At 41.2% G+C, this 23,505-nt stretch overlaps 2 protein-coding genes across 4 annotated transcripts in view; one reads left to right on the forward strand and one right to left on the reverse strand.

Moving 5' to 3' along the window:
* The window catches only part of GPN1 (GPN-loop GTPase 1), a 22,788-nt gene extending 4,851 nt beyond the window's left edge, over window positions 1–17,937 (reverse strand). Inside the window, exons 1-12 of one of the 2 annotated variants that reach the window (XM_061431270.1) lie at window positions 17,789–17,937; window positions 17,017–17,110; window positions 11,721–11,760; window positions 10,861–10,927; window positions 9,960–9,997; window positions 6,551–6,629; window positions 6,246–6,340; window positions 5,262–5,307; window positions 4,258–4,404; window positions 3,404–3,486; window positions 2,017–2,056; window positions 1,041–1,131 (exon numbers count right to left, since the gene is read on the reverse strand). In XM_061431270.1, coding sequence (XP_061287254.1) covers window positions 1,041–1,131; window positions 2,017–2,056; window positions 3,404–3,486; window positions 4,258–4,404; window positions 5,262–5,307; window positions 6,246–6,340; window positions 6,551–6,629; window positions 9,960–9,997; window positions 10,861–10,927; window positions 11,721–11,760; window positions 17,017–17,110; window positions 17,789–17,899 — 931 coding nt within the window. In that variant the 5' untranslated portion in view covers window positions 17,900–17,937. The remainder of the gene's footprint in view (window positions 1–1,040; window positions 1,132–2,016; window positions 2,057–3,403; window positions 3,487–4,257; window positions 4,405–5,261; window positions 5,308–6,245; window positions 6,341–6,550; window positions 6,630–9,959; window positions 9,998–10,860; window positions 10,928–11,720; window positions 11,761–17,016; window positions 17,111–17,788) is intronic. The other variant, XM_061431269.1, reaches the window with a different exon arrangement.
* CCDC121 (coiled-coil domain containing 121) lies at window positions 17,932–22,272 on the forward strand. Of its 2 annotated transcripts, none has more exons than XM_061431259.1 (2): window positions 17,932–18,609; window positions 19,404–22,272. In XM_061431259.1, exons 1-2 carry the CDS (start codon window positions 18,080–18,082, stop codon window positions 20,368–20,370), a joined length of 1,497 nt encoding a protein of 498 aa, XP_061287243.1. In that variant the 5' UTR covers window positions 17,932–18,079; the 3' UTR covers window positions 20,371–22,272. The 2 variants fall into 2 exon arrangements, with proteins under 2 accessions (XP_061287243.1, XP_061287244.1); XM_061431260.1 differs by having other exon boundaries at window positions 18,524–18,613.
* The last annotated feature ends 1,233 nt before the right edge of the window (window positions 22,273–23,505 follow it).

The following is a 23,505-nucleotide window of genomic DNA, read 5'->3' on the forward strand; positions in this document are numbered from 1 at the left end:
CCAATGTTCATCACAGCACTGTTTACAATAGCCAGGACATGGAAGCAACCTAGATGTCCAGCAGCAGATGAATGGATGAGGAAGCTGTGGTACATACACACAATGGAATATTACTCAGCCATTAAAAAGAATGCATTTGAATCAGTTCTAATGAGGTGGATGAAACTGCAGCCTATTATACAGAGTGAAGTAAGTCAGAAAGAAAAACATGAATACAGTATACTAATGCATATATATGGAATTTAGAAAGATGGTAATGATGACCCTATATGCGAGAAAGCAAAAGAGACACAGAAGTAAAGAACAGTCTTTCACATTCTGGGAGAAGGCGAGGGTGGGATGATTTGAGAGAGTAGGGTTGAAACGTGTATATTATCATATGTGAAGCGGATCACTGGACCAGGTTCAATGCATGAGACAGGGTGCTCAGGGCTGGTGCACGGGGATGACCCTGGGGGATGGGATGGGGAGGGAGTTGAGAGGGGTATTCTAGATGGGGAACACATGTGCACCCATGGCTGATTCATGTTGATGTATGGCAAAAACCACTAAAATATTGTAAAGTAATTAGCCTCCAATTAAAATAAATTAATTTAAAAAAAAGAAAAAGAGGAGAAAAAAATGGAAAATTGAATATACTAATAGAAGTAAGCTCCCTACACAGGGAAACTAAATAAGGGCTGAGCTCCAATAGTCAGGAGAAAGTCTAATCAAGTGGGTTTGAGTCCTGAGCAGAGGATTCAGCTTGTTAGGGAATGGTCTTTAGGAGAACCTAACATCAAGCCATGTACCCTAAGGCCATGGGATGTCATGACCACTCCCTCTTCAGGAGCCTAAAAGGGTTAAAAAAGCTCAGTTGGGAAACAGGGTAGCCAATTACTTGTTGGATCTAGGATTTATCTAAATTGATTGACCGACATAAAATACCACATTTACTTTATCCTTTTCTCTTTCTCTCCCTTAAATCCAAGCACCTAACTACTAAGTGGAGACAACTGTACCCTTCTTTTAGTTCCTAACACCAGAAGACCCTCCAGTACCTGTGGCAGTTCCTGTGTCCAAGGCTACAGAGCCCATATCTTTCTGGAGGCGTTCCAGTTGTTCTTTCTGCTGCTGGCTCTGTGCACTGGCCTATATACATAGAAAAATATGTCATTATATTAAAAAAGAAGGCCCAAGTTAGATGCCAGACTTTTAATGGAAATGACAAATTATACAAACACTAGAGGCTACTTAAACAATGAGGGAGGTAAGAGATGAATGATGACAGAAACACTAAGCAGTGTGGGCCCATATTAGCATAAATTCATTCCAGAGGGCTCTGCAGACTGTATTAGAGGTTTCAGAAATTCAACACAAAATCTTCAAAAGAACCCTCAAGCAGACACAGCAGGAAGGCTAAATGATAAGATGTTCAATGGAGCCAATGGGGACAGGACACCTGATCATTTGGGGTAAGAGTTATGAACTGCCTCTCTGTTAAACAAAATTCTACAACAGCCTTTAAATGGACCTTGGAGTCAGGGTAGAGGTGTAGCACTAGAAGGGCTCAGCACACATAACAGGAAAAACCTGATTTTTATTACTTCAAATTTAGAGAAGGGAAAAAGAGACCTTTCTGCATCCAGACAGCATACATACAAATTTACAGGTCAAATTAACAAGTATCTAAAGGATACACTGTATCTAAAAGATACAAGTATCTTCACAAGTATCTAAGTGAAAGTGAAAGTCGCTCAGTTGTGTCTGATTCTTTGCAACCCCATGGACTATACAGTCCATGGAATTCTCCAGGCCACAACACTGGAATGGGTAGCCTTTCCCTTCTCCAGGGGATCTTCCCAACCCAGATATCAAACCCAGGTCTCCTGCATTGCAGGCGGATTCCTTACCAGCTGAGCTACAAGGGAAGACCTTACAAGTATCTAAAGGATATACCAAAACAAAATCACTTATGATAGATGGGTTGCGACTGTTTTTTAGTAGCCCTAAAACACAAACAGCTTCTTATCTTACCAGTGATTTCTTCAGACGTTCATATTCAGGACGATACTCTCTGGAAAGAGAAACACTCTAAATCCCTTTGATTAATACTGACAAATTATACAAATACTAGAGGCTACTTAAACAATGAGGGAGATAAAAGATGAATGATGACAGAAACACTAAGCAGTGTGGGCCCTGCCTGCTCCCATGTCACTTCTATTTTCCTAGTACTTTGACGATAACAAAAGATCTTATGCTACCAAACATCAGATGTAACAACTCTTAGTCACTAAAACTCTGTCCCTAAGGAATTAAAAGCAAGGTGCCTGACCCCCACCCTGAAACCAGCAAAGAGACAAAAGACTGACTGCTGAGCTGGGAAGATCAACTCTGGAGAGACCATGACTGATGAGTTCATCATACACTTGGATGAACATGAATAAAAGATGTTTAAATGATGAGTAAAAGAAGGTAGGCCTACTCAGGAAGCAGTATATAAATTATGTCGTTCATCTGGGCAACAATGAAAGGATACAGAAAAGAGCCTATCCTGAGGCTTTGATAACACTCACACACAAAAAAACAACAACCCACAACGCTTGTCTGATGAACAAAAAATAATGTGTCTGAAAATAATAATGTGGCTATTAGGATCTTACTAAGTATGAAGCTTGCTAGAAAGCAGCCAGTTATCAGGCCTAAGAAAGTGTATAGGTGCTCCGACTCCACTTTCCTTTACATAAATTAGAACTCGAATATTAACCATGACAACAGTTATAACAATCATTTATAAAGAAATATGTTTTCCATTTGTTGGCAATTATGCTAGGTGCTTTAGGTATATCATCTCAAATAATCTCAAATAATCCTCACAATGACCAATCTTAACAATAAATGCTACAGTTACTCATTTATTAAATGAAGGAAAAATCTAACTCATGTCTATCTGACTCCAAAGTCTATGTTCTTAATCGGGGGTCAACAAATGTGGCAAACAGGCCAAATCCAGCCCACTGTCTATTTTTATAAATAAAGTTTTATTGGAACACAGCCCCACCCAATTGTTTAGGAATTGTCTATAGGTGCTTTTACATCACAATAACAGAGTTATTACGGTCCACAAAGCCAAAAATTTTAATATCTGACTTTTACAATGTCTGATGACTCCTGCTCTTCATCATTCAATAAAGTGAAGATTTTATATTATTGTGGGGTCTTTTTATATTATTGTTTGTTTTTTTTTTTAATCTAATGGGTACTTGTTAACCCTAAATGTGATGAGACCCAGTACACATCTGCATGGCAAATATAATACAAACATTATGAAAACCAAAACATTTTGCCTGACAAAACTGCTGTCATATCAGAATTGTGAGTAACTAAGAATGCCATCAATTAAATGTTCTTTTGTCCTCACCTTTCATATTCTTCTGTGGCACTGGCAACTTGCACGAAGAGTTCATCTAAACCTGTACCCAGGACAGCAGACACACCCACCACCTGCCAAAAGCATCATTAATGCCACTGAGGAAACAACAGCATATTTTTAAACAGTGTACATTATTTGGTTCAAATTTCATAAAATCTTCATAGAAGAAGTTTGGATATGTTAAGAAGTCCCTGGCAAAGAATGACGCTAAAAGAATACAGAACAGCATGCTTACTCAAAAGTCATGGAAATAAAAAATTTTTTAATTTTTTAAGTTTAAAAGTCATGGTAATAAGCCATGGAAAGTAGAGAACTGAAAAAGAAAATGAGGACCAAACAAGCAGCAGTTCTTTTCATCTGTTCCCTATCACATCAAACGACAGTCTGTTCTCTATAAAAATTAGTATCTCAATGTTTTTGCTTGGGCAGTGAACATACTCCTTGCTACCCATACCCTCTTTTGCTTACACAAATCTTACCCTTCCTTCAAAGCACACCTATATGTGCTATATCCTCCAAAATCCCTCATTTCAAAAGTGATCTACCACCTAACCACTATCAGGCCAACTTTATATCTTTCTTAAGATATCACAATATGAGTTACAATACATTATATTTCAACTCTGTGTTTAGTCTTCTCTCCTAACTAGACCATAAAATCTCTGAAGGTAGGGTCTCTATCATATTTATCTATTAAATCTCCAGTTTTTAATAAGCAATGCCTTATAAATTACTTTTCGGAAGGTAATGAATTTCCTCTCCAAAGATATGTTCAAAGCCAGTCCTTTGGATTAACAGGTTAACTGGAGAGATGGACAGCATAAGCAAGAGAGAAAGTTTACCCTGAGTGAGCTGTAAAACTCATCTAACACCAGGCTCATTGAACGAGTCAGGTTACTGACGTATGTAGTCTCTTGATTCAAAGCATCTTGGAAAGCCTCAAAATCCTGCATCCATTCCACTGCAAAGCTGTGGTCAATGATGTCAGTCTGTACCAGAGAGAAGACAATTAACAGCAACCAGAGATGAGGTCAGATCCCAAACAATGGGAAATTTTATTAAAAAAAAATTTTTTTAACTAATTTTTTAATTAAAAATTTTATTTTTAATTAAAAAAATTTTTTAAACTTTTGGCCACATCTCACAGCATGTGGATCTTAGTTCCCTGACCAGGGATTGAACCTATCCCCTGCAGTGGAAGTATGGAGTCTTAACCACTGGACCATCAGGGAAGTTCCTTCTCCCAATTTCTTTTAATTAAGTGGTAACAACAAAGAGCAATCATTCATAGATTTTCCTTCTCTGCTTCCCCCATTTCCTCCTCCACTGAAACAAGCCACAAAGAGCCAAGAATGCTGTGCAGTATAAATAATTAAATGAAGATCTGTATATTCCAGGTTAAAACAGACCCTTTACTATCCACTGCCAAGTGACCATGGCCACAGTGGAGGCCAGCATTTTCCAGGCTCCAAAGTCAAGTACACAGTCTCTTGCATTCTGGCCAACAACCAACCACAGAGAAGTTTTGGTTTTGTTTTAATTGCCACTCCCCACAGGCTGGCAGTCCCTCCCCCACTTACAGAGTCCTGATCTTGAGGGATAACCCATATGCTGTGGACCAGGAGTTACTCTATTTAGCCTAAAATAACTTTGGAGAAGAATCAGTGACATATAGTGTATTCATTCAATTTAATTGAGTCCATTTCTGAGAAGTGCTCACAACTTTGCTTTCAGTTAGCTTCAATCTGCTCTGCAGCATCTGAAATCATCCTTCTCACCTAACCAAATTTCTAACACAAGGTTCTGATGAAATATTCAGGCAAGACTGGAAGAAGACTCCACTTACTTTATTCATGACCACAATAAAAGGCAGCTTGGTTTTGTATAAGATGCTGAAAATCAAATATGAAGGCATTATTAGTAAAAGCACTTAAGCTCCTGCTTGTGTTATTAATCCAATGAAGCTGAGTAATTAAAAGGGAGAGGGGTTCAGACTCTAAACACAGGTATCCATTCTCACACGGCACTCACGTGTGCTCTCATCCCAAGCAGGAAACCACCACCACTAAGCAACTGACACACATACACACTCTCTCCTATTCTTGGAGTAATAATGCTTTGGTACTGATCCTGGGTATGTTTATGTGTGTATGTAAGTGTGTTGTTTTTCACCAAATTAACTGTCTATTAAACAGTTACTATGAAGATAAAATCATGCTGTCAAATATCAGATTTCTATTTGGACCAGGATTTCTTGTGTTTAACAGGAAGGAATATCCCTGGTCACATTAGAAGAGACAAAGTGGAGTGCTTGCTTTTTGCAAATGCCTAAAATTAAACTCAGTGTTAATAATTGCCCACCTTGCTCCTAGGTCTAATGCACTAACATAGCCTAGTAGGGCATGCCCTTCCTCTCCTAATAGCCCCACGCTTGAGAAAATATGTGCATGCAGAATCACGGATGAATCTTTTAATTCAGTCTCTCCTCATGTTATAATCTCATTTTTCCTAGCACAAAAAAAAAAAAAAAAAGGCATTTAGACCAGAGCCTCTATTCTATTCAGAACTGGATTTCATTCAACTGGGGGCAATGCATCTACCAGAAGGTGCATTTTCATTCATCACCTGTTCTGTAATAAGCAAAGGAGAAAGACGACCAGGAGCTGATGCCAAGGCATATGTGCTTCTCTTCCCTCACCAACCCAGAAACACTAAAGGGTGTGGGCAGCACAAACCGAGAGGGAAGCACTCAGGACTCAAAAATGAAGGAAAAGAAGTAATGGAGACTTCACTTCTTGACATAACACTATGCCCAACAATAATGTATTACCTGCAGGCATAGAGCATATTGGACATGAAGGTCACTGGGTTGGTACTTCGAGATGTGTCCATTACATAAATGACAATCGTTGGAAACGAGGATGCCTAAAGCCACAGAATAATCACAGCTTTAGTCAAAAGGTCCTTGACCTGTCCCCAAACTCTTCTCCTACCCTCTGTGGAGAGGAAGAACCACTCTAGGAGGGTGTGCAGAGCTCTATGACTCTATCCCACGTAAGTTCCCAGGCAGAAAGATGAAGTTTTTCTTGTCTGGCTCTCTACTTAACCCTCAGTAACAAGTCCTAGAATACTCACCAGGGCCTCAGTGATAATTGTCCCAGAAGCTGACCATGTGAATACCTCAATCTGTCCAGGTGTGTCAATCAAGACATACCTGTGTCAAAAAAGGTCATAAAAGAAGTTTTTACTTGTGCATTCTGAAAGATATTCCAGACCACAAAACAGTAACATCTGGGCATTTAAGACAAGAAATAACCTCGCATGCCAAGTCTCACATCTTCCCATTGCCATTAAAGTGAAGACCACATTCCCCCAGGCTTTGGTCAGTGTCCAGTGTTCAGGTTCATTGGCAAGAGCAGCAATATATCAGTGCTGCAAACAGTCATAGAGGAAACTGACAGTTTTAGAAACACACTGCATTAAAAATGAGAGATAAGCAAAGTAAAAGTGAAGTCGTTCAGTCGTGTCTGACTCTTTGCGACCCGTGGACTGTAGCCCACCAAGCTCCTCCATCCATGGGATTCTCCAAGCAAGAATACTGGAATGGGTTGCCATTTCCTTCTCCAGGGGATCTTCCCAACCCAGGGATCAAACCCAGGTCTCCCACATTGCAGGCAGACGCTTTAACCTCTGTGCCACCAGGAAGCAAAACCAGTATGTAAATCTCTTGGGAAACCTGTTTACTTAGCGGTGGGTTTGGAGGAAAATGGAGGAAAGGGAAGAAGAGAAAAAGAAGGTGGTAACTAAAGAAGAGGGTCTCTTCTTGAGGGGATGCAGTGTTCTAAACTTGTGGTGATGGCTGTACAATTCTATAACTACCATAAAAGCCACAGAATTGCACAATTAAAATGGGTAAACTGTATGGCACATGAACTATATCTCAATAAAGCTGTTTGTAAAAAAGAACAAAGATTCACTCATACACGGACAATTAACTGACAACAAAGGAGCCAAGAATATACAATGGAGAAAGGGAAGTCTCTTCAAGAAATGGTGTTGGGAAAATCAGTCATATGCAAGAGAATGAAACCAGACCACTCCACATACAAAAATTAACTCAAAATATATGAAAAACTAGAATGTAACACCTGAAAGAAAACAGAGGCAGTAGCCTCACTGCCATCTGTCTTAGTGAAGTTTTTGGGGATTGGACACCAAAGGCAAGGAAATCAAAAGCAAAAATAAAAGATGAGACTACAAATGAAAAAGCTTCTGCACAGCAAAGGAAAACATCATCAAAACTAAAAGGTGGGAATTCTCTGGTGGTCCTGTGGTTAGGACTTGGCACTTTCACTGTGGTGGCCCAGGGTTCAATACCTGGCTGGGGAACTAAGATCCCACAAGTCACTGGACATGGCTAAAAAAAAAAACCCAAAGGCAACCTACTGAACAGCAGAAAATATTTGCAAATCACATCTGATTAGGGATTGGTATCCAAAATACATAAAGAACACATACAATTCACAAAACAACATGATTCATAAATGAGAGAGGATCTAATATGTAGACATTTCTCCAAAGAAGATACACAGATAGTCAATCGGCACATGAAAAAGATGTTCAACATCACTAATTACTAAGGAAATGCAAATCAAAACCACAGTGAAATGTCACCTCACATTTGTTAGAACAGCTCTTACTTATCGAATACATAACAAATAACAAGTGTTGAAGCAAATGTATAAAAAAAGAAACACTTGTACAGTGTTAGTGGGAGTATAAACTGGTACAGCCACTATGAAAAACAGTAGGAAGATTCCTCAAAAACTGAAGGGTAGAGCTACCATATATGATTCAGGAATTCCACTTCTGGGTATTTATCCAAAGAATATAAAAACACTAATTAGAAAAAATATACACACCCGTATGTTCATTGCAGCACTATGTACAACACCCAAGACCCAGAAGCAACTTAAGTGTTCACCGATGGATGAATGGATAAAGAAGACGTGGTATACACATAGTAGAAAACTATTTAGCCATACAAAAAGAATGAAACCTTGCCATTTGTGACAACATGGATGATGCTAAGTAAAACAAATCAGAAGCAAAAAGACAACTACTGTACAATTTCACTCGTAAGTGGAATAATCTGGGAAAAGGAGAGAAAGAATGAAACAAAGAGAAAAGAAAAACAACCAAAAGCAAGTTCACAGATAGAAAACAAATCAGTGGTTACCAGAGGGAAAAGGGGTTGTGGGTGGATCAAAGCGGTGAAAGGGATCAACTATGGTGACAGATGATAGCTGGCCTTTGGGGGTGATCACTCTGCAGTGTACACAGACATTAAATTATAATGTGTACTGGAAATTTATTAAAAAAAAAAAAAAGGCAAAAAATTCGAATAGCCATTTCTCCAAATATATACCAATGGCTAAGAAGTACATTAAAAGATGCTCAACATCATTAATCATTTAGGAAATACATACCATAAACACAATCTGACACCACTTCATACCCACTAAGATGGCTCTAATCAAAAACAGTAATAAGTACTGATAAGTATGTATAGAAAATGGAACCCTCAATGCATGTATGTTGTAAAATGGTGCCTGCAGCCACCAGGAGCTTGGAGGAACAGGGAATAGAATGAATGTTAATGAGAATGGGGTTCTTTTGGAGATGAAAATGTTTTGAAATCAGGTGATTATGATCAATGCACAACTTTGTGAATATACCAAAAACCACTAAACTGTATACTTTTAAAGAGTGTACTTCATGGTCTGTGAATTCATACTGTAATAAAGCTATTACTTTAAAAAAAAACCTACTCCTATATGATCCTTTTTTCGTAAAAACACCTTATCCAGCCATCCTTCTATCTATGTACATATAAACAGAAACACCTGGGATGATAAATCACTGCTACTATATCCTCATAGTAGCAATAATGATAAAAATGATTGTTATTTCTAATGATAAGAAGGGTGATAGCTTCCTATTTTAAATCTATGCATGGTATGAAATAGTCACAGTAATATCTATACTCTTTACAAAAACAAATTATCTTCCTTTCTTTTAAAAAAGCAAACCTATTAAAAATTTAACAACAGTTAATCACAGACAATGATAATAAGAATACTACTCTATTTTATTTTTAAATACTTTTTAGTTAAAAAATAGTCTCTCTGAATCATGTGAATTATATTACTTTAATCAAGGATTAGAACGGTATTTCAGACACTTTAATGCCAACAAGCAAGAGAAGGCAACTGAACAAGTAAGTTGACTCAAATTCTAAAGATACCTCCTAAGAAGCCAGAACCATATTCCAAAGTGATTGGGGTGGGATTCGATTAAACTGAGCTCCACACTGTACAGCATCTCAATGACTGGTCTTCTTGCCCACAGTTTTTTCACTTGTCATGGTTTCATCTCAAACTTCACTCTTTCAAAACTTGATAGTATCCCAAAATCTTTCAAAAAAACCTAGAAACACATCTACTACAGAGTAATAAATAGGCATTAGACTGAAATCACTTACTTAGACATGTTCTGGGCCTTCTCAATAAATTTCATCACCTAAAGGAGAAAGATGTCAATTACAAGAAGATCCAAGTTCAACAAAAAAAAATTACAGGGCCCTGTCCAGAGTGGCCCACCTCACAGGCACCATTAACAACTGAATCTCTATGTTCTGCATCTGAGGACACCAACTAACATGCTCATGGAACTAAAAAAACAAAGCCACACCTGCAGCACCACAACACCCTGGAGCACAGGGCAAGGGCCTGAGGAGCTGAAGACTTGATCTGTCAGTACCAAGTCTCTTTCCTGGTGCTTTGGTAAAGTGTTAACAGCTTGTCTCACTGAGTGAAACCGAGGTTAAAAAAAAATAGTGATGCAAAACTCTCTTAAGGAAGTGGAATGTGACAGAGAAAAGCTAATAGATGACAACTATCTGCTGCAAGTGAAAAGCCCCATAATCACTCCATTCTCTGCCTGGCAGACCTTCCCACTCCCCATCCCTCCAACCCATCCTTGGGGTAAAACTGCACAGATGAAGAATAGAACCCAGGGGGATTCCATGGAGGTCCAGTGGTTAGGACTCTGTGTTTTCAATGCCAAAGACCCAGGATTCAATCCCTGGTTGGGGAACTAAGATCCTGCAAGCCACATGGCCAAAAAAAAAAAAAGAGAAAGAGCAAAAGAACTCAAGCCTCTTAGGTGTCTGCTTTGTTGGCTGCCACAAACATTCAGTGTGAAGTCTCTCGCCATGTTGATCATCCTCACATTGCCTACTTCTCTGTCCACCAAAATGCCTCCTTATGTTCTATATGGACATCCAGATGGATTGCCCTTCTTTCCCGATGTGATCAAGCTAAGGCATTTAAGAGTCACAAGTTTTAACACAGCCATGTCTATGTAAATAGAGACAGATATACCTGATCAAATCTGGTAGCAAAGAGATTGAGTGAGGTCACTATGCCACCATTAGGTCCAAGTCCATACCTAGACATTAAGTTAAGGATTTAAATTGCTTATAGATCAATTTAGATGATAAAGTTTATTATCTTGACAATCACACACACACACACAAACCCAGCATAACATTAGTGTTCCATTGACTAGAATGAACCACACAATCTTAACCTCATAGGGAAACATTCATTATTGATGTCTACCTCATTCATTTATTGTTTAAAAATGGCCATGTAAAATGGGGCCAAATGGAATGGACAGATATTTCAGGCGTTGACAGCCTGAGAGTATTAGCCATGAAGACCGTCTATGTACCACTCCTTGCTCTGATTCTCACTCTTCAAGTCACCTGAGAATTGGAGTCAGTCTTCCTACTCAGTAGGACCTAAAGGGAAAGTACACATTTTATGGGCAATGTACTAAGAGTTGACCAACCCAAAACTTAGAGTTGATCTTACTAACCTTTGAGTTTCCCAGTCTAAAGAGATGGTGACCAACAGCTGTATCCAAGGCAATACTACCTTGTGGACCCAGGCACACCACCAGCTAGCCGTGCATCCTCTGTGCTAATCACAACATCCTGCAGTTTGGGACAAAGGCATAAAATAGAACTCACAAGCTGAAATAGGATGTCTAACCACCTACAATGCCTCTCCTCATATTCATCATCCCTCCTCTTTATAAAGTTACTTGAAAGCTATCAAATGCTTTTGCTAGTATACTTCACAAGGAAAGGCACAGATATTTTTTCAGAGCTACACAATACACAGACAGTAACTAACCAGGGATGAGCCAACATCAAAGTAGATGTGGAAAAGGATACTGTTTCATGACTTCTTTATACTTCACAGTATCACGAATGTCTGTGAGGGGAAAAAAAACAAAGAAATGGAATTTAACACATAAGAAACAATACAATTTGAGACTCTCTTAATATCTAAGCCAACTGACCTCTCAAGTCATCTCTGCTTCCTCTGAGGAAATAAATCAGTTTCTCTCTTAGCATCCAAGTCACTTTTCAAATCTGTTTCCTAAATTTTCAAGCTAAGATCACTGAATTGTGATAGCAAAAGAAGCAAGTTCAGGAACAGACTAGGAGGACAAAAGGTACCCTGGAAGTATCTTCCCTCCCAACAAGAAACTGAAACAAGCTTTTGAAGCTTCTATGCTCAGCACTGTCTTTTAGTAACCTCTCCAGCTTCACACTGGTTTACTTCCTTATGGCCAAGGATAACTGCCAAGTAACCCAAGAAGAAGGCTAGGCTAGGAGCTCTCTGGTTACAGTAGGGATGGTCTGAGATGAAAAGAAAAGTTCTATACAACTTAAATACTTTCTCAGTGACCATATATATAGAAAAAGGGAGTTAAATCAAGAAAAAAGGCTTATTTTTTACTCCTCACTTACTGGTAACTAAGTTAAAGCAGATAACATTTTTATAAGGGCATTAACTTGGGGAGTGGATGTCAGGGAGAGAAATAAGTGATGGAGATTAAGAGGTACAAACTTTCAGTTACAAAACAAATGAGTCATGGGAGTGAAATGTACAGTGTGGGGAATATAGTCAATAATAATATAGTACTGTTGTATGGTGACAGATATTAACTAGATTTGTCATAGCAATCATTCTGAAATGTTTACAGATATTTCAAATTAGTATGTTGTGTACCAGGAACTAATGATAATACTTTGGCAGGTCACTTACACTGAAAGACAAACAAACACACAGAAAAAGTAGACTGGATTTGTAGTTATCAGAAGTGGGTGCGGAGGGAGGGAACAATTGGATGAAGGTAGGCAAAAGGTATTAACTTCCAATGCTAACACCAATAAACACTAGAGATGTAATATACAATATTATAAATGTAACAAGCACTGCTATATGTTACATGTGAAAGCTATTAAGAGTTCTCATAACAAGGGAAAAAAGATTTTGCATTCCTTTAATTTTATATCTATATGAGACGATAGATGTTCACTACCCTGGTGCTGGGAAAGATTGACGACAGGAGGAGAAGGGGATGACAGAGGATGAGATGGTTAGATGGCATCACCGACTCAATGGACATGAGTTTGGGTAAGCTCTGGGAATTGACGATGGACAGGGAGGCCTGGCGTGCTGCAGTTCATGTGGTCGCAAAGAGTAGGACACAACTGAGCAACTGAACTGAACTGAAACTTACTATGATAATCACTTCCTGAGTTTGTAAATCAAACCATTATGTTATACAACTTAATCATATACAATGCTGTATGTCAATTATATCTCAATAGAACTAGAAAAAAATTTATTTGGATGGAATTCAAAATAAAAAGGAAATTGATTTATTCAGTAATATCTAACTAGACCTATGCAGCAGTTGGTAGACCTACACCAACAAATACTGCTCCTTGGAAGAAAAGCTATGACCAACCTAGACAGCATATTAAAAAGCAGAGACATTACTTTGCCAACAAAGGTCCCTCTAGTCAAAGTTATGGTTTTCCCAGTAGTCATGTATGGATGTGAGAGTTGGACTATAAAGAAAGCTGAGCACCGAAGAATTGATGCTTTTGAACTATGGTGTTGGAGAAGATTCTTGAGAATCCTTTGGACTGCAAGGAAATCCAACCAGTCCATCCTAAAGGAAATCAGTCCTGATTATTCACTGGAAGGACTGATGCTGAAGCTGAAACTCCAATACTTTGGCCACCTGATGGGAAGAGCCAACTCACCGGAAAAGACCCTGATGCTGGGAAAGACTGAAGGCAGGAGAAGGGGATGACAGAGGATGAGATGGTTGGATGGCATCACTGACTCAATGGACATGAGTTTGAGCAAGCTCGGGAAGTTGGTGACGGACAGGGAAGCCTGGCAAGCTGTAGTCCATGGGGTCACAAAGAGTTGGACACGACTGAGCGACTGAACTGAACTGAGCCTTTAAGTGAAAAGATGGAAACATTTTTTCTCCAAAATTGTTCTCATAATGATTTCTGGTTCTTAATACCAGGTCTTCCTTAATCCTCTGTTGTCCCCTTCTCCTCCTGCTTTTAATCTTTCTCAGCATATGGATATGTCTGGTGGTGAAAGTAAAGTCCAATGCTGTGAAGAACAATATTGCACAGGAACCTGGAATATTAGATCCATGAATCAAGGTAAATAGTAAGTGGTCAAACATGATATGGCAAGAGTGAACATCAACATTTTAGGAATCAGTGAACTAAAATGGACCGGAATGGGCAAATTTAATTCAGATGACCATTATATCTACTACTGTGGGCAAGAATCCCTTAAAGAAGTGGAGTAGCCCTCATAGTCAACAAAAGAGTACAAAATGCAGTACTTGGATGTATTCTCAAAAATGAAAAAATGATCTCTGTTCATTTCCAAGGCAAACCATTCAATATCACAGTAATCCAAGTCTATGCCCCAACCACTCAAGTCGAAGAAGCCGAAGTTGAATGGTTCTATGAAGACCCACAGGACCTTCCAGAACACACACACACACACACACACACACACACACACACACACACACACACACAAATGTCCTTTTCATTATAGGGGACTGGAATGCAAAAGTAGGAAGTCAAGAGATACCTAGAGTATCAGGCAAGTTTGACCTTGGAGTACAAAATGAAGCAGGGCAAACGCTAACAGAGTTTTGCCAAGAGAACGCACTGGTCATAGCAAACACACTCTTCCAAAAACACAAGCGATAACTCTAAACATGGACATCACCAGATGGTCAATACCAAAATCAGATTGATTATGTTCTTTGCAGGCAAAGATGGAGAAGTTCTATACAGTCAATAAAAACAAGATGGGGAGCCAACTGTGGCTCAGATCATGAACTCCTTATTGCAAAATTCAGACTTAAAGAAAGTAGGGAAAAGCACTAGGCCATTCAGGTATGACCTAAATCAAATCCCTTATACTTATACAGTGGAAGTGACAAATAGATTCAAGGGATTAGATCTGATAGAGTGCCAGAAGAACTATGGACGGAGGTTTCTAACACTGTACAGGAGGCGGTGATCAAAACTATCCCCAAGAAATGCAAAAAGGCAAAATGGTTGTCTGAGGAGGCCTTACAACTAGCTGAGAGAAGAAGAGAAGCTAAAGGCAAAGGAGAAAAGGAAAGATATGCCCATCTGAATGCTCAAGTTCCAAATAATAACAAGGACAGATAAGAAAGCCTTCTTAAGTGAACAATGCAAAGAAATAGAAGAAAACAATAGAATGGGAAAGACCAGAGAGCTCTTCAAGAAAATCAGAGATAACAAAGGAACATTTCATGCAAAGATGGGCACAATAAAGAACAGAAACGGCATGGACCTAACAGAAGCAGAAGATATTAAGAAGAGGTGGCAAGAATACACAGAAGAACTGTACAAAAGAGTCTTGACCTGGATAACCATGATGGTGTGATCACTCACCTAGAGCCAGACATCCTGGAGTGTGAAGTCAAGTGGGCCTTAGGAAGTATTACTACAAACAAAGCTAGTGGAGGTGATGGAATTCCAGCTGAGCTACTGAAAATCCTAAAAGATGTTGCTGTTAAAGTGCTGCACTCAATATGCCAGCAAATTTAGAAAATTCAGCACACAGGACTGGAAAAGGTCAGCTTTCATTCCAATCCCAAAGAGAAGGGTAATGCCAAAGAATGTTCAAACTACCACACAGTTGCACTGATTTCACATGCTAGCAAGGCTTCAAGCTAGGCTTTAACAGTATGGAACCAGAACTTCAAGATGTACAAGCTAGATTTAGAAAAGGCAGAGGAACCAGAATCAAATTGCCAACATCCATTGGATCATAGAAAAAGTAAGGGAACTCCAGAAAAACACTTACTTCTGCTTCATTGACTATGCTAAAACCTTTGATTGTGTGGATCACAACAAACTGGAAAATTCTTAAAGAGATGGGAATACCAGACCACTTTACCTGCCTCCTGAGAAACCTGTATGCAGGTCAAGAAGCAACATTTAGAACTGAACATGGGACAACAGACTGGTTCCAAATTGGGAAAGAAGTACATCAAGGCTGTATATTGTCACCCTGCTTATTTAACTTAGATGCAGAGTACATCATGAGAAATACTGGGCTGGATGAAGCTCAAGCTGGAATCAAGATTGCTAGGAAAAATATCAATAACCTCAGATATGCAGATAACACCACTCTAATGGCAGAAAGCAAAGAGGAACTAAAGAGTCTCTTGATGAAGGTGAAAGAGGACAGTGAAAAGGCTGGCTTAAAACTCAACATTCAGAAACTAATGGCATCTGGTCCCATCACTTCACAGCAAATAGATGGGGAAACAATGGAAACAGTGACAAACTTTATTTTCTTGGGCTCCAAAATCACTGCAGATGATGACTGCAGCCATGAAATTAAAAGACACTTGCTCCCTGGAAGAAAAGCTATGATAAACCTAGACAACATATTAAAAAGCTGAGGCATTGCTTTGCAGACAAAGGTCCATATAAAGCTATGATTTTTCCAGTAGTCATGTACGGATGTGAGAGTTGGACCACAGAGAAGGCTAAGCACCAAAGAATTGATGCTTTCAAACCTGGTGCTGGAGAAGACTCTTGAGAGTCCCTTGGACAGAAAGGAGATCAAAGCAGTCAACCCTAGAGGAAATCAACCCTGAATATTCACTGGAAGGACTGATGCTGAAGCTGAAACTTCAATACTTTAGCCACCTGATGGGAAAAGCCAACTCATTTGAGAAGATCCTGATGCTGGGAAAGATCGAAGGCAGGAGGAAAAGGGGACAACAGAGGGTGAGATGGTTGGATGGTAACACTGACTCAATGGACATGAATTTGAGCAAATTCCAGTAGATGGTGAAGGATAGGAAAGCCTGGCGTGCTGCAGTCTATAGGGTCTAAAAGAGTTGGACACGACTGAGCAACTGAAGGACTGAACAACAATAACAAGGAAGGGGAGGGAGTAAACAAAGGAAAAAATGGTAACTAGGAAAAAGGCTGTTTCAGGATACTAGCAAATCTAAGGGAAATGAAATCAGGCAGTTTAGAAAACATTAAAAATGAAAGTATTGAAGATGGGTAGGATAGGTTGACAGCTTCCCATTCTCTAAGAAATTTTACACAAGTTCTGGCAGAGTTTACTCACCAATATTGGCAGGAAAGGGAACTTCATGCACAGCTGGGTCCAGGTTGATCACATAAGGTGGACACCCTTGACTATGCAAATATCCTGTGAGCCTCTGCAGTGACATGGAGAGAGGGATAGACTGAGACCAAGAGCAGGACAAAGGGAAAAGAGTGAACTTCCTCTCCTTTATCCAACTTACCAGAAGAATTGTACTTCCATTTCCCTCTACCTTATTCGTCTCTGATCTCCACCTACAACATTCACTCTCAGTTGAAATGCTACCTTTCTTCGTCACACATCCAAGAGTCTCCTCTACACTCCATCACTTAACTTGGAGCGGGGGTGGGGTTTCTATCTCCCCGCCAAAATAGTAGCTCCACCTAAGCGGGAACTTTGTCATTTCTGCTGTATCCCCAGTGCCTGAAACATTGCAGGCATCCCAGAAAGAATTCTTTAGAAATCTACACTTTAGAAACGCAGCTCTCTATTAACCGCCAGAATTCCTTTAAGCCTCTGCCTTGTGGAGTTGGCAATAACATGACAATTCCTAAACCAACTACAGTCGTACCAAATCGGCACTGAGGGTGCGTAGAAGAGTCTAAATGAACCCAGGTTAGGATCTGAGAAGGCTTCCCGGAGAAAGAAACCGGAGTTGCCGGTATGTCCCTGAAAGCAGGCATCGGTTCCTTCCAACTCCCCAGAGAGACCTCCCTCCCTTTTTCCCCTGGCCTTACTCCCACCACAGACAACTTCTCGCGCGCCCCGACTACGCCCGCGCCATGTAGGTCACCTGTACAAAGGTGGTTTTCCCAGACCCCGCCATTCCCAACACCAACAGACACGCGGGGGGCCGAGGACCCCCTGATGCTTGAGATTCCGTGGCAGATGCGGGCGCGGCCATCTTGTTCCTGGCTCCGCCCACTAGACAATAGAGACGCTACTTGCTAGAGAGACACCCGCGACTTTCCGGATTCTGAATGAGACTAGAACCCAACAAAACCAATCGAATCCAACCCAACCGGCCAGAAAGGGCAGGGCCAAGGGGCGAGGCGTGCACCTTTTTCTGTCCGTCGCGACCCGGATGGGGGCCCAACTAGGGACCCCGTCGGGGAAGTGGAGGCACTGGGAGGACGGCTGGAAAAGGCCAACCAAAGAGCTGCTCACGGTCGTCGGGCAGGGCCTGGGAAGGTCAAAGCTCTGGACCCCGGGCGGGCAGGACAATCAGGGACCCCAGGGTCCACCGGGGACCCCAGGGACGACCAGGGATTCCCGCGCTACGTTAGTGAAGAGAGTGCGTTTTCCTGTCAGCCCCCGGGGAGCTGGGAACCGAGCCTCTGGAGAAGCGGCCGTCAGAGCTCTTCCGTCAGTCGAGGAGGTTAGGCGGCTTAGGACTGCACGACAGGGAACCCTGACAGGATGCGAGCCCCAGCGTTGCTGGGCCACGCCGAGATCCGCAGAGCCTAGTTCGGAGAAACTGGGGACAACCCCCGTAATGACACGCTATTTCCGCGTGTTGCCGGCCCCCCAAAATAGCTCTCGCTCGCTGATGGTCTCCCGAAAGGGACAGAACCGTGACACCGGGGGAAAACAGTCGGCTGACAAGTTTGTCAAGTAGGTACTGAAGGGGCACCTCCCTCCACCCTAGCTCCCTTGGCACCCGGAAAGCTGAAGAGCTGAGGCGTGTATTCCTCCGTCACCCAGTTGGCTCCAATGGCCCTTTGGAGTGGCTGTAGTGTTCAATAAGCTGTGAGATGTGGGTTTTACACCCAGGCTCTGTTGTACATTGTACACTCGCGGAGTTAACTTGTGAAGGCAGAAGGGGACGACAGAGGTTGGACACCGACTCAATGGACATGAGTTTCAGTAAACTCCGGGAGCTGATGATGGACAGGGAGGCCTGGCGTGCTGCAGTCCATGGGGTCGCAGAGAGTCCCACAAGACTGAGCGACTGAACTGAACTGAACTGAGGGCTGGCCATCAGCTGAGGACGTTATACGGCTTAGGACTGCAGGACTCCGGACCCTGGCAGGATCCTTGCCCCAGAGTTGCTGGGCCACACCGAGATCCGCAGAGACTAGTTCAGAGAAACTAGGAATTTCTGGGGGTGTACATTGTAGTGAAGTCACTTCAATTCTCTGAACCTGTTTTCTCCTCTTTAAGCTGGAGATACTACCTCTCAGGGTTGCAGCGAAGACATGTCAGTTGTAAATTACACTCCCTTGTTTTCACCCCTAGTTCTACCACTCTTCCCCCACCACTCCTACCCACTTACCTTGTGTGAGGGACATCAATTTGTCCTCCCAAATACTTGAGATATGATTTACAGTACAAGTGTGCATTTTAAAAATTATTTTCTAATTTCTCATGAAAAACATGAGCAAATGTCTCCTTTGTTCTTCTTTCAGATTGGCTGAGGACACCAGTAATTCCCTTCAACCAGATGTTAATTTCATAAATACTTTTCTCAAGCCAGAGAAGCTAACAAGGGTTGAGAAGAGGTTTAAGGGAAGAGCAGTAATGGAAATGATGAAGCTGGACAAAGCAATCAAAGAAACTCAAACTCGGCTAGAGCCCTTAGTGGTGGAAACCCGGCAGCTACTGGAGGAAAAAGATCACATACAGAAGGAAAACCAGTTCTTTCAGGAATACCTGACCAAGCAAACAGAGGAGTCTAGACAGAGAACCGAGAAGCTGTGGAACTACTATCTACAACAAAGCAGGAAGATTGAACAAAGAAAACAAGAATTAACCTCCAAATATGCTAACAAAAATTCAGCGCTTAAAAGAGAGCTCTTGGAGAAGGAAAACACTCTATCCAATTTGAATAAGCAGTTGGAGGCAATGAGGGACATTTCAGTGATAAAGGAAAAACAGGACAGAGAAATTGAGAAACTTCAGCAGGAGATAAAGAAGACCCACGATGAGACAGCTGCAAAGAAACAGGCGATGCTCGTCCAGTTCTTCCAGGACAAAGCATTACTGGAGGCACAGCTGAGTGAGCTAGAGGCAAGGCAGTCGGGAAAGAAGCTAACAAAGGAGCTGAAAAGCAAGAACCAGGCCTTGGAGAAGGCAGCAAAGCAGCACGTTTCTGAGTTCCACAGTAACATCAACAGACAGCACCAACAGTTACAGAAGGAACTTCCAGAGCTAGTTCAGAAATGCCATCAGTTGGAGGATACTCACAGCCAATTAAAAAAGAAGCAGCAGCTGCTGCAGCAGGAGCACTGGTACGTGGAGTGCTTAAGGCGAGGGAGGCACCAGCTGCAAGAAAGGCGTAATCGGTGCCCAAATGGACAGGGTTCTCCAAAGACCACAAGGAACCCTGCCCTAGGCACCAAATCAAAGGTGCATCCAAGGAAATTTCTAAAATAACACTAAGTCAAGACTGAAGCAAGGGTTCTTAGGTGCTATATAACATAACCCTGGTTAGGAAGGCTTTGAGATCTCAGGTTGCTATAGTAAAATACCCATTATAATGTGTTAATGTGAAGGATTAGGTGTTTTTCTGTACCAGTACTGCTAGATTATTGGTAGCACTGGCTTCCCGTTAAGTTAGGTTTTTCTTTAATTAGCTCCTGGTAATAACTGGGCTGTTCCTTATACCTCCAGATAACCCAGTAACATTTGCCAAAATTCCACCTGTGAAAACACCTCAGGAAAACACCTTGAGAAAGTGACAGAGGAACAGTTGTGTGGTGTGTTCCACCTAGCTAAGTTAGGTTTCTTTACAGAAAAAGAAACCCCTGAGGAATAGCATTTCAGATTGTTAGATTCTGCTTTGTGCTCTGTAAACAATCAATGTCCATGTATCCTCCCTTCTTTGGCCACCTTAGCACACATGTGCGATGTTTTCAAGCTTCTTTATAAAGTCTGTGCTAGTGATCAAGTAGCTGCTTCTGTAGTTTTCTCATGATTGAAAGATTAATAACAGCAAGTGTAAACAGGATGACCTGCTGTCTGATGCTCAGCCCGTACAATTTTAACTTTGCGTAAACTGTGGGATGTTAGTTTCTCAGTGGTATCTGACACTTTGTGACCCCATGGACTGTAGCCCGCCAGGCTCCTCTGACCGTGAAATTCTCCAGGCAAGGATTGGGTAGCCATTCCCTTCTCTAGGGGATCTTCTTGACCAGGGATCGAACCTGGTCTCCTGCTTGCAAGCAGATTCTTTACGAAGGTGGCTCAGATGGTAAAGAATCTGCCTGTAATGCAGGAGACCCGGGTTCAATTCCTGGGTTGAGAAGATCCCCTGGAGAAGGGCATGGCAACCCACTCCAGTATTCTTGCGTGGAGAATTCCATGAACAGAGGAGCCTGGCAGGCTGTAATCCATGGAGTCACAAAGAGTCAGACATGACTAAGCGACTAACACTTTCACTTATACCATCAAACTCTGTGAAGGAAGGGTAGAGGGCACAGTATAGTCCGTTTTCTGTGGAGAAATACCATTAACCTGTGAGATGACTGACTGCTTCTGCCTGTTTTAGAAAAATGTATCAAAAGAAAGTGATCATATATTTGGAGAACTTTTTGAAGATTCTTTTGCCATCTTGTTCCCTAGCAATATCCTCAAATTCTAAGATTACAAAGATGACTGGTTTTAATAGAAAGAGCACTTTAGCTTTAGGTCATGTGTATCCTACATCTATGCCCCTTCAATTGAACTAGGAATAGTATTTTAAATTAGTTTATAGACTTTTAGGATAGTTACATTTTTGGCACTTAGGACATACTAATGATCAGATCAGGGATTTCTTTGAATGCTGAATCCTGGTAGAAATATAGCTTCATATTTTAACATTACTCCCTTATGAAAAAATAGAATCAACTTTATGTTTTTAAGAAACTGTCAGTGATGAAAACCTTCAGAATGATTTTCCCAGTTTTCAGTTTCATTCATATGTAAAATGAATTCTTGTACTTAGATTCAGAAAAGGATTCTGCCTCCATGTGCCTTTACTTCTAGCTTTAACAACTTTGCTGTTAAATGTGTAATGTCTTGGTTCCTAATTTTTTATTGAAAATAAAAAATTAAAGATTACCCAGTGATTTCATTATTGTTCCAATGTAATATACCTTCTACTCATATCTTTCCTCACTTCTTACCAACTCTGAATGTCTTCCTCATACTGGTGTGCATAAAATAAAAATGCAGTTTTAGTGTACAAAGTCAAATGTTAGGTAGCACACAAAAACCTTAACCTAAAAGAATTTGTCAATGGAGCTGAAAATAGAGCTTGTTTCTTAAAATGTGGTATCCAAAACACACTTGAAACTTTTATTCTCTATGGATGCAAAAACCACAGGAAAACATGTAACTAAGGATAATGAGTTGGAATGGATGATGGATGGAGAATCTTATTATTCTGTTAATTCCCCCTCCTGCCAGTGCTACCCTGATGATCTAATTCAGGACTGAATAATTTCCATCCTGTCTATTTTGAATTCCTCTCATCCCAGATAACGGATGTGATTTCATATAGTACTTCTGGCCTTCTCTGTTGGGAGTGAGGCTTCTGAAGACTTGAAGACTTTAAGGGGTGGGTCATCTGATAAAGGCCCTTGGAAATTCTTAACAGCAAGCCAGCAGTAGGTTCAGAGAAGGCAACAGCAACCCACTCCAGTACTCTTGCCTGGAAAAGCCCATGGGCGGAGGAGCCTGGTAGGCTGCAGTCCATGGGGTCGCAAAGAGTCGGACACAACTGAGCGACTTTCACTTTCATGCATTGGAGAAGGAAATGGCAACCCACTCCAGTGTTCTTGCCTGGAGAATCCCAGGGATGGGGGAGCCTGGTGGGCTGCCGTCTATGGGGTCACACAGAATCAGACACGACTGAAGCAACTTAGCAGCAGCAGTAGGTTGGCCAACTAAGATTTCAGTCTAGTTTTTGTCTGCTTTCCTATGCTGGAAAGGAAAGAGGGTGATGTTACAGAAAGTGTGTTAGAACAGACCTCAGAGGTAAAATTTAGGTTAAGACTTAAATGATAAAATGAAGCCTGCAGTACAATTGGGGGAAAAGACATTCTAGGCTGCCGTCTACGGGGTCGCAGAGTCAGACATGACTGAAGCGACTTAGCCGCAGCAGCAGCAGACAGTGGAAACAGGGAACGCAAAGGCTCCAAGATGGGAAGGAGTTTGGGAGGATTAAGGAACAAAAGTCAATGTGGCCAAGTATAGTTGGGGACTGGACAGAAAAAGGGTGGAGCAGAGACCAAGGAGGTTAAAAAGGTTAATGGTGACAGCAAGGAGGCCTTGTAGGACAAAGTGGGATGAATTTTATTCTAAGTGCACTGGGAAATCATTAGGCTTTGAGCAAGTGAATGAAGTCTGATTTATAGTATAAAAAACTCAGCACAGTTGTATGTGGAGTATACCAAGCCAGTGAAAAGGAATCCAGTTAGGAAGCTCTTGAAAAGGCAAGAGGTGATGACTGTTCTGAATGGAAAGGCAAATATGGGAGTGAACATTAGACATAGGGGAGAGCTGACTCTTAGTGGGAGGGGACAA

This window comes from Bos javanicus, chromosome 11 (assembly GCF_032452875.1).
Source record: "Bos javanicus breed banteng chromosome 11, ARS-OSU_banteng_1.0, whole genome shotgun sequence".
Classification (NCBI taxonomy): domain Eukaryota; kingdom Metazoa; phylum Chordata; class Mammalia; order Artiodactyla; family Bovidae; genus Bos; species Bos javanicus.

Bases quoted from the DNA above. Each gene is read 5' to 3' on its own strand.
- CCDC121 (XM_061431259.1), top strand. From the start codon at position 18,080: ATGGGGGCCCAACTAGGGACCCCGTCGGGGAAGTGGAGGCACTGGGAG. The intron at 18,610-19,403 runs GTAGGTACTGAA...TTCTTCTTTCAG, and splicing joins TCGGCTGACAAGTTTGTCAA to ATTGGCTGAGGACACCAGTA.